This window comes from Oryza sativa, chromosome 2 (genome assembly GCF_034140825.1).
Source record: "Oryza sativa Japonica Group chromosome 2, ASM3414082v1".
NCBI classification, from domain to species: domain Eukaryota; kingdom Viridiplantae; phylum Streptophyta; class Magnoliopsida; order Poales; family Poaceae; genus Oryza; species Oryza sativa.
Window position 1 is genome coordinate 2,486,644 of NC_089036.1, and position 15,368 is coordinate 2,502,011.

The 15,368-nt window shown below is 45.3% G+C and overlaps 1 protein-coding gene and 1 long non-coding RNA gene across 3 annotated transcripts; both read left to right on the top strand.

The window, feature by feature from the left end:
• Nucleotides 1–5,183: 5,183 nt before the first annotated feature.
• Nucleotides 5,184–6,474, top strand: LOC9269813 (uncharacterized). Its single transcript, XM_015769551.3, has one exon. The coding sequence runs from the start codon at nt 5,243–5,245 to the stop codon at nt 6,320–6,322; it is 1,080 nt and encodes a 359-aa protein (XP_015625037.1). The 5' UTR covers nt 5,184–5,242; the 3' UTR covers nt 6,323–6,474.
• A 1,158-nt stretch (nt 6,475–7,632) lies between these two features.
• Nucleotides 7,633–10,135, top strand: LOC136355126 (uncharacterized). 2 transcript variants are annotated; one of them, XR_010739227.1, is made up of 4 exons: nt 7,633–8,231; nt 8,315–9,120; nt 9,204–9,485; nt 9,639–10,135. It is a non-coding gene; the product is annotated as an uncharacterized lncRNA (long non-coding RNA). The 2 variants fall into 2 exon arrangements; XR_010739226.1 differs by having other exon boundaries at nt 9,324–9,485.
• The last annotated feature ends 5,233 nt before the right edge of the window (nt 10,136–15,368 follow it).

The window sequence follows — 15,368 nt, forward strand, 5'->3', positions numbered from 1 at the left end:
GCCAAAAATCGGCTGATGTGTTCATAAGTCGATGTACTATCCTGCCCCGAGAATTTTGAGAAATCTGGAACTTTGAACCGGTTAGGTAAAGGAACTCTCTCAAACCATTCAGGGTAAGGCTGTCGGTATAAATTTCCAGCATCTTTCGGCCTAAGCCCGAACTGTTCCTTCATTACACCCGCAATCATATCGGCCCATGGTTGTTGCTGAGGTGTTCCTTGAGGCTGTTGTGTCATGGGCTCGAATTGATTGTATTGAGGAACAAACTAAGGTTGAGCCGATCCCCCCTACTGATATTGAACTTGTGGTGATGGAGGCTGATACTGATAATTCAAATTGCCTCCCTGGTAACTCTGGAAATTTGGCTTAATATTGCGTACCAAATGCTCGGGAACAACTTGAGGTATCACCGTTTGATCTGGCTGTACATGATGAACTAGGTGCTCTGGGACAACTCGATTCACAGCGTGCTGTCCTAGCTGATTGTTAGATGTTGCAAACCCAGCCGATGCATTCATCAAACCTTGCTGTTGAATCGGCTGAACAATCTCCTGTTGTCTTAACGGTGTTTGCTGAATTGGTTGCAAAACCTGCCGTCTTGGAGGGATCTGCTGAATTGACTACACAACTTGCTGGTTGGGGGTGTTTGTTGAATCGGCTGTGCAACCTGCTGCCTTGGTGGTGTCTGCTGAATCGGCTGCTGCTGGGTCGGGTCAACATTAGGTTGAAGAGGTAAGAACATAGCTACAACCTGATCTTGCGTTAGCCGATTCACATTTTGTCCACTATGCTGTGGTTGCTCTCATACCAACAACCGAGGATTGACCAATTGACCCGGTGCTGATGGCAATGCAGCAGGTGCAGGAGCCGATACCGGTGCCGTCGACTGAGCCGATGGTGCATTAGGAGGAATTGACTGAGCAGCTGGCTGATTATCAGTAATTAATGGCCGATAATTTTGGAATACTCCTCCCAGTAGATAAACCGACCCTGTAGCTTGATACTCAGCCATTGAACCATCAACCATTTTTTTCACCATATTCGACAAAGTGTTGACTAATATTCCAGATTGATTGATCAAAGCATGGTGCACAACATAGTCAACCTGATCTTGGAAGTTGTTAAACTGTAACTGTGCTGCGTTACCATCTTGGTTAAGATTACCGCCTTGAACTCCCTGGGAACCATCACCTTGAACTCCAACACCTTGGACCCCTTGAGAGCCATCACCTTGAATTCCTTGAAAACCATCTGCAACACCTTTATCACACGGTTGGGTTGTGCCATCTGGAACTTGCTGTACTTCTCCATCCTTAGAAGAACCTGTTCCGGGAATATCAGCAACTACCTTCACCTTATACTTCTGCACCACTGTCCCCTTGCGGGTCTGCATGAATGAGTTTAAGAACTGGTTCCGTGCTTGCTGCATCATTGAGTCAAAATCCTTCTGTTGATCAGGTGTCAACTTGTCTGGAGTAATGGTCACGATGTTGCCTTCATTAATCTCAGATAAGCCTAGCTGCTGGATCTTTTCTTTAAGAGAACCTGGACTAGCCGAGGACGGCGATGCTGGCGGCTTCTCGGCCATGGAGAAAACTGCTATTGTGATTCTAACTTCTTAATGAATCCCACCAGGCGTGCCAAAAGCGTGTTGATGTAAAACACGAGGCCTGGGACATCTGCTTAACTCCAGTGCAGGTTCAAAACTCGCCTTCGGGTATGCTAGCGTGCCAGTTGATTTGATCCTGTAATCAACAAGAAACAAAGACAAAGAAACCGCGGTTAAATCCATAAACGATAGCCGATCGGCTAGGTGCCGATGACATATCATTTATATTTGAGCCGATGTCATATATGCATCGATCGACGGTCATTAATAAATAAGAAGGAACTAAATCTTATTCGATCGGCTGTAGATATTAACGATATATAGTCCTTACATCGATATATACTTAAATCAAGTGATTGGGATAGATCAGTCGCCATGCCGAGACAGTATAAATCACTTAGATCGAAATATATATTAATAATAAGACTATATATGTTCATAGCATAGCCGATCAGATAGATCTAGCATGTATCGGCCAATACTCCGATACTACTCTATATTAAGATATTAGAGCAAGTAGAATATACTAAACAAAAGCCTAATATACTTAAATGAAACAAGATCTTAATATAAATGGCAGATTCAACATATCAATGAAGCATATAAGGGAAATATAGTTAAATCAGGTAAGATCGGCTGAAACCCCGATGCTACCCTAATCGATAACCAAGAAGCAGGCAAGAGATTGAGATTCTAATCACGACTCATAAGATCAAACTCAACTGATGCAGCTATAAATATGAAAAGAAGGACAATATCTAAACAATCAAGCCGTTGGATGTGTCATAGAGTGGTGGATATCTTATATAATCTAAGTCAACATAGGTATTTAACCTAATCGGCTGCCTTCTATCGACAGATGTTAGCCGATTGTAGGTTAGATATCGATATCGCCAGAGATTATGTATGGTATATGATAACTCGACGAATTACATAAACAAGATTAGAGTGTCATAAAGATGGAAGCACTAATCCCGAGAACACAAGCCGCCATAACAAGTTTTACCTCTTGTTGAAGATCGAAACCGATGCAGCTCAACCCGAAAGCAAGAACTCGTCGAAACAAAACGAAAGTAAAAGGGTGGCGATGCGCCGAGATTGTATTGAACGTGTGTTTATTCGATTACATGGGGTTCGGGTCTATTTATACCCGAGAATTACAAGATATGTCCATACCAGACACGACTCTTATCTCTAACAAACTCTAAGATACCATAAGTCTTCGCGGCAGACTTTTGCCCAAACTTATCTCTAAGGAAATTACATAAAATATCCTAATTAATAGATACAATTGACTTCTCAGGACTCTATCCATACGCGGCAATCATCATGAAGCACATCAACCTAAACCGACAACGTTTGCTGCATCATATTGTCGGATTCGGCTCAATCGGCTAACACTGTCCGACTCGAACTCTGCCGGTCTTAGCTGTAGCCGATTCAGACTTCAGCCAATTCTTACTCTGTTTTCGCGACACTCTTCATCTTTGATTCTGCTTCGATCTAATCTTCTTTTCCGATGCTGACATTACCAAATTTGGCCGTTAACAAGGTGACGGCTTTTTATAGCATGAGGAATGACGGTTGCGACGGTTGGAAAGGTCTGTAATACCCTCCAACGACCATTGGGAGTGAATCCCCACCGTCAGATTGAAATCTTTCATCCAGCGGCGCAAAGGGGGTTCGGCCGAACCAATGGCCCAACCGGCCCCGCTCTTCAGCAGGCCGTCTCCTCGTGGGCTCCTCAATCCAGATCAGTGAATTATGGGCCTATTTGATCGTGTCAATTCTGAGTTTCTGGCCTATCTCTCCACAAGTCTGATTCTTGACAGCGTCTGATTGATTGTCCGAGTGTTTTGCTGTCGGTTCTCCTCCATTTTGTACCTCTTTCTCTAAGGTAGATAGAATTCATGTACAAATGGAAATAGATTATTCTAAAACAAAATATACATTGCAAGCATAGCTAGTTCTCCTTTATTTTAGCTATATTGACAGTCGGAATTGGTCAATAACGACCGTCAACAATTTTCAAAAATGACTGTGAACCCAAAAACGCTTCTGGAAATTTTCGGATTTGTCCGAAACATTTTCGGAATCTCCTAAAAATCTTCGGTTGACTTCACTGTTTTGCTGTTCTGGAAATTTTCGGATATGTCCGAAATTAATTTTCAGAATTTTCGAAAAATGCAATTATTGGGCATAACAGGCAAATCTGGAGTTGTGGCTATAAATAGCCCACTCCCCTTACTTGTGAGGGCTGCTGGTCACATTGGATATTTTCATGCCCTTGGCTTGTTCATCTTCAGATTCACTTTTGAGTCTTGCTTTCTTGTTTCCCTCTCACTTGTGTTTGATTCGGATTTTGGTCTGTGTTTGAGAGTTGTGGATTCGAGTTTGTGTGTGTGCTTGTTGTAGGCTTCGTGAAGATTTGTGAGCACTTGCATCATCTCCGGGAGTTCCTTTGATTATTTATTACTCTTGGAGGTTGAGGACTCCTAGGCGGCTAGGTGTCAGTCTCGAGTCACCGATCTACGTGTGGTAGGCCAGGAGAAGTTTGTGAAGATCGGATCTCACCTCCGAAAGGGAAGAGATACCACTAGTGAAAGGAGGAGTGCTTTGTGCAACCTCTTGAGCAAAGGGTTAGTGGATACCCGACTCTTTGTGAGCTCGTCAACGTAGAGTAGAATCCCCTCAAGGATTTGAACTCAGGGAACAACTCATCGTGCAACAACTTTGGTGATATTACTTCCCCCTCTCCTCTAGCTTTGCTTGATTGTGTCGCTAAAGGTCTAGTTGCTTTTCGTGATAGCATATTCTTGTTGTAGGCAGCTAAATCTAGAATTTACTTTGTTTTGCGCATACTCTGCTATTTTCGGAAATTCCGAAAATCCCTACTTCCGTATTTACTTGAGTTTTTGAATTAGCCTATTCCCCAGGCCTAATTGACCCTTTCATAAACCTCAGCGCCATTTTAGCTAGCGCTAAGTGCCCAGCCAGGGACCCCGCAACAGGGTTGTTTGGCGAGCCGGGCGGCAGCGGCTAAGTGCCGAATGTCAGCGCCAAGGAAAGTGGCGCTGAGCTGTAGATGTCAGCGCCAAGCTCCTTGGCGATGAGACCCCTGCCACGTTGGCTGGGCCATGCTGGCAGCGCTCAGCGCCAAAGCGGTTGGCACGGATATGGCCAAGCTCCGCGCCAGGAGGCTTGGCGCTGAGCCCATGGCCTATTTTTGGTTAAAGTTCTTTGCGCGGGCTAATTTCGTAATAAGTTTTTCAAAAGGGTCAATTTGTAAAAAAAAAGAATGGCAAAAACTGCCATGTCGGACGAAACCGCCTCCTAAACCACGGAAGGAGATCATTTACACCGGTTTTCAAAGATGGAACAGACGTTATACCCGGTTTTGTTTTGTAGTTGAGGGATAGATTCGAAGCAAGAGTTGAGGGTGGTAAAATAAACTTATTCCTGCTAGGCTAGGGAAAGGCGCATTATGCTGGACTTGGGACTGGGCCACCGCCCACCGCAGTCCAATAATTACGGCGTTAAAGACCTAGACGAAGGAGTGGTGGAAAGGAAGCAGCCTCCCAGATTCCCACCCCCCCACCATCTCTCCGTAAAGCTGACGGCTTTGGGAAGGCGATGATCCGGCGATTCCTGTATATGGTCGACATCTTCGACAAATCACACGGCCCTATCTCCCGCAGGCTACGCCGCATCAACCCATCACATCTCTTCTACCCCAATGATGCACTGCCCGTGCCCCAATCGTCGTCGTCGGCGACGGTGGTGGAGGACGCCCCCCTGCCTCCAATAGACATGACCTTCTGCGGGTCGACTGAGTTCATGCGTAGGAGCGACGACAAGATCGTCAGCGTCGACAGGACTACTCGCCGCGCCATCCTCTACGACCCCGCCGAGCACACCGTCCGCGTCTTGCCCTCCATGGTGGAGTACAAGTTCTGGACCAAGTCGTTCGCCGTCGGCGACGATCTCTACGTCATGGAGACGATACCGCTGCCTGACAAGGTGGATCTCGGCCGCGATGCACGGCCGGGCCGTTCTTTCGAGGCGCTCATCCACCGTGAACCACGCCCCGTCGATGGCGACAGGATAGAGGACGAGTGCTACTGGCGACCACTGCCGCCGCCTCCGTACGTGCACGCCGCCGGCATAAGAACCGACGGCCAGATCTGCGGGTACGCGGTGGTCGGCGAGTCCCACATCTTGGTGTCCACCCACAGCTACGGCGCCTACTCCTTCGACACGGCGAGCGCCGCTTGGAGCAAGGTCGGCGACTGGGCGCTGCCCTTCTGCGGCCGCGCCGAGTTCGTCCCCGAGCACGGCCTCTGGCTCGGCCTCTCCGTCGCGGACGACGGCGTCCTCGGCGCGTGGGACCTGTCCTCCACCATCCACCACCAGCAGCCGCCGCCGGTGGCCCACCACGGGTGTAAGGGCTTTGCGGTGCCGGAGGTGCCATACGCCTCACACGTCGTGCACCTTGGCGCCGGCAAACTGTGCGTTGCTAAGCTGTTCATGGTCGCTCACCACCGGGAGACCTGCAGCCATTCTTGTTGCGACTTTGACAGTGATAAAAGGTACTTCGCCATTCTCACCGGTGTGGAGGTGGTGCGCTGCAATGGCGACAAGGTTGACATCATCAAGCACAAGTCCTGCCGTTATAGCTTTGGTGAACACTACATCCCCATTTATCTACTCTAACTAGTAGAGTACTCCTACCTACTGTTTTAATAAACCTTTATTTGGTTAATCCTGCTGTTTTTCTTGTAAACTCTTTTATTGTACATGCATGATTTGAAGGAATCAATTAATTATATTTTGAAGCACCTGAAATAAAAATATAACATTTCTAACCTGAATAATCATCACAACATAGTGTTCAAAGTGGCAGAACCTATGGTACTGGAGACAACATATGACAGTAACCATAACAGATAAGCATGAGACCAACAAGTCAGCTTCCTTTTTGTTAATCAGGAATGGTACTTTAGGATCTGCTTATGTGGTTTAGCTCGTGTGTCTCTATAATTTTCATTCCTTTAACAGTCCGCATAAGCGCATACAGCATTGAATCATCTCAGGCAACGAGAATAACCTATTGCTTCAATCATCATTGCATAAATGTGCATTACAGTGAATAACCCAGATTGCTGCAAATAAAACTATGCACTTTTTATCTGTTAACATAGCCTACACTGTTAAACCCCCTCCTCATGTAAAAATCAGTTGGAAATAAAATAAAAATATAATCTCTGGTGAATCGTTTTATGCTCTGTTGATTATGGCAGTCCAAAAACATGTTGTCACCATTGTCCATGTGCTTAACTTGAAGAAAGTCTACTGGTATTTGTCTGGCTCAAATCCTTTATCCAGTAATCTTTTCTTTTTGATGATAGTTATAAAGTTAGTCACCGTTGTCATACTCGATACGTTTGGCAAACACAATGGATTTGATAACAATCAACTCTTTGAAGGTTTGTTCTTCAGCTTTATTCTAACTTAGGCTTAACTGAACATCCTACTTCAGAGTCTTTTTAATGTGCTTGGAGTATTATATATGAGATCCGTTGTTCACTTCTAATCTAATGGTCAATGATAAAAGGTACCAATTAGGAGTAGTTAAAATGTGGGCCAGGTATTAATCTAAAATTTTAGTGGAAGGTTAGATAAGTAATTTGATCCTAATATCAAAACACAATTTACCTCTTTAAGGCCGGCGCCTCAGGCCGCCTCTCGTGCTGTACACGTAGGATAGCTACAGTACGCAGGGTGGAAATTTTGCAAAAAATTCCTTTGCTTTTGTATAATTTGATCAAGGTCCCTCCCGAACAGTTTCTCTGAGGTGGTATTTTACGTGTAGGGCCTGCATAAAGCCGGATATTTCATGCAAAGGAGGGAAAAATCGCGAATTAGGGCTGCGATCTAAAATGGCTCTAAAATGTGGAAGAGGAGGGGCTTTTTCGCAAAAATACGCGCACTAATCCACTCCCCCCCCCCCCCCCTCTCAAACCCTAGCCGTCACTCCCCGCATTCCCTCTCCCCTCTCGTCTCACCCTCTCCTCCCTCTCCCTCTCCCGCCGCCGCCGCCGAGCGCCACATCCGTCTCCCCCTCACGCTGCCGCCTCCACCTCCGCCGCCGTCGTGTCGCCGTCTCCGCCTACCCTCCTCCTCGTCGTCTCACCCTCTCGCGCCGCCGCCGCCTCCACCTCCGCCGCCGTCGTGTTGCTGTCTCCTCGCCCCTCCGTGTCCGCCTCTTCCTCGCGCCGTCGCCCGAGCGCAACCGTCTCCGCCTCCGCCACTGCCGTCGCTGTCGCCGAGTGCTGCCACTTCCGCCTTCGCCTCGCTCCGCCCCTACCTAGCACCGCGCCGCAGCTGCCGCCGTTGCCGAGCACCGCCGGAGCGCCGTCCTCCATTTCTGTCGCTATCGCCGAGCGCCACCGATGCATCCTTCGCCGCCATGGCTGACGACTGCTGCGCCAAGTTCTCCTCGAGCAGCTCGCCGCAGTTGTCGATGAGGAAGTGGCGTCGAATCCGGCAACATCTGACCTGCTGCTGCGCCTGCGCCACTGTCAACAATCGATTTCACCTGCCATGAAAAAACAAAAGAAAGGTCAGTTATTCCGGTTCCCTGCCTTATTCGAGAGGAAAAGGAAGTATTGGTGTAGGCGTTTAGCTACAAATATGGTCATGCAGCGGCGAGAGCAGAGCTGAGGCATCAGGCGTGGTGCGCGTCGCTTGATGGTGCTTGCCGGCACTGTCAGCAAACCTGGCAAGAGGACCACTCGATGATCTTGTGAACATTTACAGACGGCTTTTGCATCATTAAGGGAACTTGTTGCATCATGGATGACTAGGATATCAGAAGAGTGCAAGTTGTGGACTTCTTCTGCTCTATCCAAACAAGGAAGACTTCAGATATCCTAATATGCATATTAATGGAATTTTTAGAAATAAAATTTTCAGCTCCTTTAACTTTCTGCTTCAAATGCATATTTCCCATTCCAATGCTCCTAATGGATTGTATTTTGTCTCAAGCAGTTGTTTTAGTAAAAAAATTGTATGTAATACATGAGATAGCCTGGGACAGTAATAGCTCAAGAAACAAAACTCTCTTTGAGCACAAAGAGAAAAGTCCTTTCAAGCCGTGAGAAACTTTTGGGTACCTTTTTGGCCTCCTATCATATGAGCTCCTTTTTCTTCTCCCCTGTAAATTTGTCAAGTTCTACCTCACTGTAAGAGAGAGGAGATAGAGAGAGATGTACTAACTGATGAACTGATCAATACAAGTCCTAACTGATGAACTGTACAAATTATATGTGTTGCGGGAGCGAGAAGTTGTGCACAGCTGAGTTGGGATCAGATCATCTAATGCTTACTGGAGTTCAATGTGGTTATTTTCTATCCACGCGATCTCAAGACTTTGCTTAGGGGCTATTACAAACACGAGCTAGGTGGGCGACGGACCTCATATTATGACATCGAAGTCACTTCTGACTGAGGTGTGTTTTGTCAACCTTCAGTACTCATGTTTCATATTTAAGGTCAATGTGTAATGTCTTTTACATGGCTGTTTATATCTCAGGCAAGATAGTTTTTGCACTTGTACCAGCATTTGCCACCACTTATTCAATTCATAAGATCCCACTAGCCATAGTGGCAATCTCAAAACCACTATACATCAGTGAATTTCCATCTTATATAGCTAGCTTGCTGGAAGATGAGGAGGTGAACAAATCCTTCCCAGATCTGTACAGTTGGTTCTGACCCTGAGCCGCTTCTAGACACTACGGCGGGAGTTCTGCTTCCATTGCCTCCAGATTCCTGCAACTCCATATACGGCACATATTCTGTTGGTGTATTCCAGGTATAAGTTTGTTCTTTGCTCTGGCCTAGATTTGCAGTTGTTTCAGCTTCTGCCTTATCTTAGTTATTCGTTTTCTTTAGTGTGATTCAATTCTGTAGCTACCATTCCTAAAGTTTGCGTTGGCTCCCCTTTTTTTTCAATTGGTACATGCAGCAGGCTAGGATATCAAGGAAACAAGGGGTTGATGAGGTGATGGACAACAGTGCAGGATCAACAATGAGAACAGGATGGAGCGGAGAGATGGATCAGTAGTTCCTCCAATCTACAAGTGCATACTATACCGAACGCCACACATGATCTCCGTTTAGGATCCTCAGTAGTGGTATGTCTAACATGATGTGGTGATCTTTGTGGAACAGGCATAGGTTTGTGTCTTAGGTGAAAAATAGCACATATATTATTCTGATGAGAATATATTTGTTGGTGCTATTTTCAGCAACACCTATGCATTTGGTGGATTAATGTTTGCCAAGCAGTTCTATTCACCTAAAAGTCTTGATGATACCAAAAGTTGGTTAATGGTTATAGTAGTGTACATGGACAACGTTGCATAGATTATCTTATCTGTTTTTGCAAGGGGATATTCATACCAAATTTTCTTATGGATACTTCTCTAACAAGAAAAATAGTGAATTAATTTGCCCTGACAATGATTTATCTGGTATTTCCTGCCATGCGTGTAGCTGTATATGCGGTTACTCTCAGGAAAATTGTCTTTGTTTGGGATGAAAATATGCTATACTCCAGATCTAAGGTGAGAAGAGTAGTCACATTTTTTATTCTCTGATTTCTCAAGCAGTATATTTCACTGGCAGAACTAGATCCCAATACAATTTCAGTCCTATTCTTTTCTTCCTAGACTCAGCTCATTTATATGTTACTTGGAACAGATATCAGTACAATATCAATATTTTTTCATTTGATTTTCGTTGTCCCGTCAATGTTTATATGTTAGCTTATGGGACAAGCATATATATGAACAGGTTTAATAAAGCCTCATAAAGGAAAGTTGCTTCATGATTTTAAGTCCCAATGGTATTTTTGGGGAAACGCTTCACATCGAGCGTCCGGAGTGAAACAAAATATCGAACCAAAATGTCTGGTGGGGCCTACTATTGATTTAACCCATTCTTTACCTCCCTCCTCTAATCCTGCAACCAACTAACCCTAATCCCATTTCCTCCTCGATCCAAATGCCCTCCGTCGGCGACTATCCATCTGCCCAACCATGTTCTTCCCTGACGCGGACGACGAGTCTGACGACAGCGACTTCATCGACGCCCTCATCAACCCCTCCGATCCCACCTTCCCTAACCTGACCCCCGTCGCCGCTGCCGTCGCCATGGCTTCCGCTGTGGGGGGGCGGGAGTGGGAGGGGTCGGCTCCTCCCGCAGCGGTGGCGGCGAGAGGCGGCGCGGCTCCCTCCTTCTATGACGACGACCAGGCCCGCGTCTCCTCGGGCCCCTCCCTCTCCATCTCTGTAGCGGGCACGCCTTGGTCGCGCAACCTTCCTCCCTCGCCGATCCGCTCGGCCAGCCGGAGTAGAAAAAGACAGAGGTGGGTTTCGTTGGGAATTTTAGTGAAGTTGCAGATTATTTGCATTTTTGTTGCACTTTGTTCTATGAAGTTGTTTCGTTCCGTTTTGATTCATTATTGCATACATTGATTTTTGGTGTTGCAATCAGTATGTTCAATTATTGATTTTGTTGAAACAAATTTTGCTCAAGCACCGAAACATTTTTTTCTCTGCTAGTGGAACTTTGGACTCATTGTTGCATGCATCGATTTTTGGTGTTGCAATCAATATGTTGATTTAGTTGAAACAATTTTGCTAAACACTGAAACATTGTTCTCTGCTAGTGAAACATTTGGAACTTTTTTATTGAAACAATTTTTAACAAGAGATGAAACATGTGAAACATTTCTCAACAACATGGTGCAACACCGTCCGATGATTTTCACAGGATCGGACGTCCGATCCGTAGCAGCCTTCGTATTTTTGCAATGCAACAGTGAAATCACCTTTCCCTGTCCTACCAAGCGAACTCCCTTCCTGATCCTCATCAAAAATTCGTTTCTTTCCTTTCTTTTTTGTTCAGAATTGAACAAAGAATTTGGGGAAGAAAACATCTTCCCCCACTTATCATGATAGCCTGCTCCAGTCCCCTTACGAAACTTTCGTTATTGGGTTGTTATTGGGTTAGCCATACACTTCACATGTTTCTAGTGATTCACATGACATCATCAAATGATACAAGTCTTGGATAAGAATCTACAACGCACTAGAACGCCCTTGTTGACGATTCTTTACTGAGACAGCATCTAGGGCTCCTCGAATAATGTGATCTCACACCGGGTAAATCCTTAACCCTTCCTCCTTTGGTAGAACATATGCGCCTTTGGTTGATTAATACATAAGCTAGTCATGGTTATATCCGAGCTAGTTGTGTTCTCATCATCCTCCCCTTCTTGATTGGAAACCGTCCTCGGTTTCACCTTGTCATGGAGCGTATTGAATTTATCTTTATCTATCACAACATCCGGTGAGGAACATTTATTGATGGCCATATGGTTGGATCCTGAAATCTTTATAGTCGAAAACCACAACATTCCCCTTCTTGCAAACCAACATGTAACTCATTTAAACCACTAGAGGAACTAGATAGAGAATTACTTATACGCATGTGTTCCTCTAGACAATACATTTCATCATGAAAAGGAGGTATAGTTAAATTCGAACAAATATATACTCGATGCACATTACATTCTCAAGTATTTAAAGAAGATAGAAATTTATGCTCTTCATTCTTGCTAGCAATGTGAATAACATGTTTAAACTCAACACATGGCAATTCAACAACATAACTAACATGTTTATTCACTAGTTGTGGCATGGATATAAGTGAAGCATCGCACAACTCTTCTTTATCACAAGAAACATTAAGCAACTTGTTTTGTGACAAAGGTATTTCAACAATTGTTTCCACTATGGGTTGCTCTAATGTAGCGCAAGTAGTGGACATAGTTGGCACATCATAAATATGCATACCTTGATTAGTTGTAGCACCATCACCATTACCTTTATTCTCATCTTCATAAATTATAGGTGCTTGGCCAATTGAACATTCTTCAAGCATGCATGGAGCTATGGATAGGTCTTTTTGCTCTTCGTCTTTCTTCTCTTCCTCCTCATCATCTTCAACATCGGAGGTGCTGATGTAGCCATCTTCCGTAGCAGCGTATGCCCGTTGACTAGGGCAAACCTTCTGCACATGGTCAAATCCATGGCAGCGGTGGCACTGAATCCTGGGCGTGCGTCCCGTTGAAGCAACAGATGAGGCACTCTTGGTGGATACCTGTGAAGAACCTTTACCTGAATCTACAGGTCGTGAGGAAGGTGGTTTTGGCGCTGCAGAAACTCCATACGCAACTGGTCACTTGCTCGTTGGTGGGGGCGCCCAGAAATAGGTGGGCTTGGGCAGCCCCGGAGATGGCTTCGCCCGCGGCGTGTACGTGCTTGCCTTGTTCTTGACCTGTTGATCACGCCCCTGCAATTCCTTCTCTCCAAACATAGCAAACTGAAACAACTGGTTCACAGTGTTAAATTCCATATAATCAACTATGTCCTGAATATCGCGCCTCAATCTCGAGTAAAAACGACAAATAGAATCTTCGGTTCCCTCCACTATGCTACATCGCATCAATCCCTTTTGTAGCTCGCCATAGTAATCATGTACAGATTTATCCTCTTGTTCTAAACACATAAGTTTCTTGCTTAAATCTCTAAGATAAGATGGAGGAACAAATCTATCACGCATAGCTACCTTAAGTTCTTTCCAAGTAGTAGGTAAAGCTCTCCCACATCTAACCCAGTCCACCAAATATAAGAAAAATCTTTAAACTTACTAGTAGCTTGTCGAACTCTATGCTGCTCAGGCACAAGGTGGGCACTAAACTTTTGCTCTACTGTCATCTCCCAATCAAAGTATTTCTCAGCATCATAATAACCCAAAACAGATGGTATTTTAAACTTAACCTTAGAATAAGGATCATCAGGCACGCGATTATTGTTACCTTGTTGGTATCGTTGATTTTGAGCACCACTCATACTTGTCATTGCAAACACAAAAACAACAGCAAACAGTGAAGGTTATCCCTAATAATCTGCTACGCGGTGTAGTGGTGCCTCTCAACAACTCAGCCAAATGGAGCACCTTACCAAGCTCTTACAAGTGTCTTACCAGCACTGCTAAGGACGGTACAACCGGTGGCTGGTTCGTGACACCTTGAAGGACGTGATGTGGCGATTGCAAGGATCAAAGTGGTGCTGACCAGAAGTATATATGTGAAGCTTAGGAGGCACAATATATAGTAGCAAAGGAACGCAATTGTGCTAATCAGAAAATGCAAAGTTGAATAATAATTCAAAGTACTAGTCAATGTGCTGGCCTAGCTTAGACTCAACTCTAGCTCAAGGAAGCACCCGACAACACTAAGGACTAGATATGAATCAATGCACAACTCTACACTCTGAAAACATACTCAAAGGATGAATGATTTTTTTTTCTTTCTTGGTGCGGCTTTTTTTAAGCACATTTCTGCCTTTTTTTTCTTTTTCTAAGGTGCAGTTTTTTCTTTCCTTTTCTTTGCACCTTTCTGCCTTTTCTTTCTTTTTTTTATTTTTTACTATTTTTTTCAACAAGAACTGACCATTGACCTCAAACAGGGTCTCAAATGTAAATATGAATATTACAGGTACTTAAATGCTAAGTGCAAAACTAAAATTAGATCACCTCAAAAATGGAATGCTCATGTCATGTAGGTTCCGTTTTTATAAAAATATCTCAAATCGGCAACCACTAAAATACCCAACAATGTGATGTAATGCCCTAGAAAAAAAGTAGAATACCGTAGAGGATATATTGGAAGTCCCTAAGGTTTTGGTGTTTGAAATTAGAAGAAAAACAATAGTTATACGCTAGCTGGGCTAGCTTTCGGCCAGCCCAAGGCCCAGGTGCCCCCTCCACACCCCCTCAAAACCCTAGAAGATCCCCTCACCTCCCCCTAGCCGTCATTTGGTACCCTGGGCGCCCACCTCCCCCTAGGGGTGGGCAGAAAAAGACCGAACCGAACTAACCGAGACCGAGACCGAAAAATTCGGTCACAAATTCGGTCATCAGTTGTAACTAACCGAATTTTATACAGTCTTTTCGGTCATCTCGCTCGGTTAACCGAAATAACCGAACTGGCCGAATCACTGTAAAGGCCCAATACCAGCCCAATAGCCCATTAGCTAGAGAAAACCCTAACCTTCCTTCCCACATCACACGATCCTTCCCAGTCCCCACAACCCCACATGCGCGTGCAGATGCACCGCCTCTTACTCGCTCTTTCTCCTCCTCCTCCCCGCCTCCTCTCCGCTTTCTCCTCCTCGCACCGCTCCTCTCCGCCTTCTTCTCGCGTCGCGCCGCCGCCTTCCTCGCACCGTGCCTCTCCGTCTTCTCCTCGCGCCGTGCCGCCTTCTCCTCCTCGCGCCATGTCGCCACCCTCTACCCACACATCTGCGCGCCCACGACCTGACTCCTGAGGCCTCGATGACGGAAGGCTAATGGGAGACACAAGATGGATGGGATCTGGACCGTGGAGTGGTTGAGATCGACGGGATCAATGGCTGGATTGATTTGCTTGATTTGATTTTTTTTCCATGAATCATGCTCTACTTGCTACTTGTTGTGGCATCATCAAATTTTAGTCCTTCATCCCAGTTGCTTTTTCATTCATCATGTACAGAGTTCTTTTTTTGCAATTATTTTTTGGGCTGAGTTCGGTCTTTGACCGAGACCAAACCGAATTAACCGAAGACCGAAATACTCTATCTTGAGT

What these genes read in the sequence shown, in the direction of transcription:
- LOC9269813 (XM_015769551.3), top strand. Translation starts at nt 5,243, where the DNA reads ATGATCCGGCGATTCCTGTATATGGTCGACATCTTCGACAAATCACAC.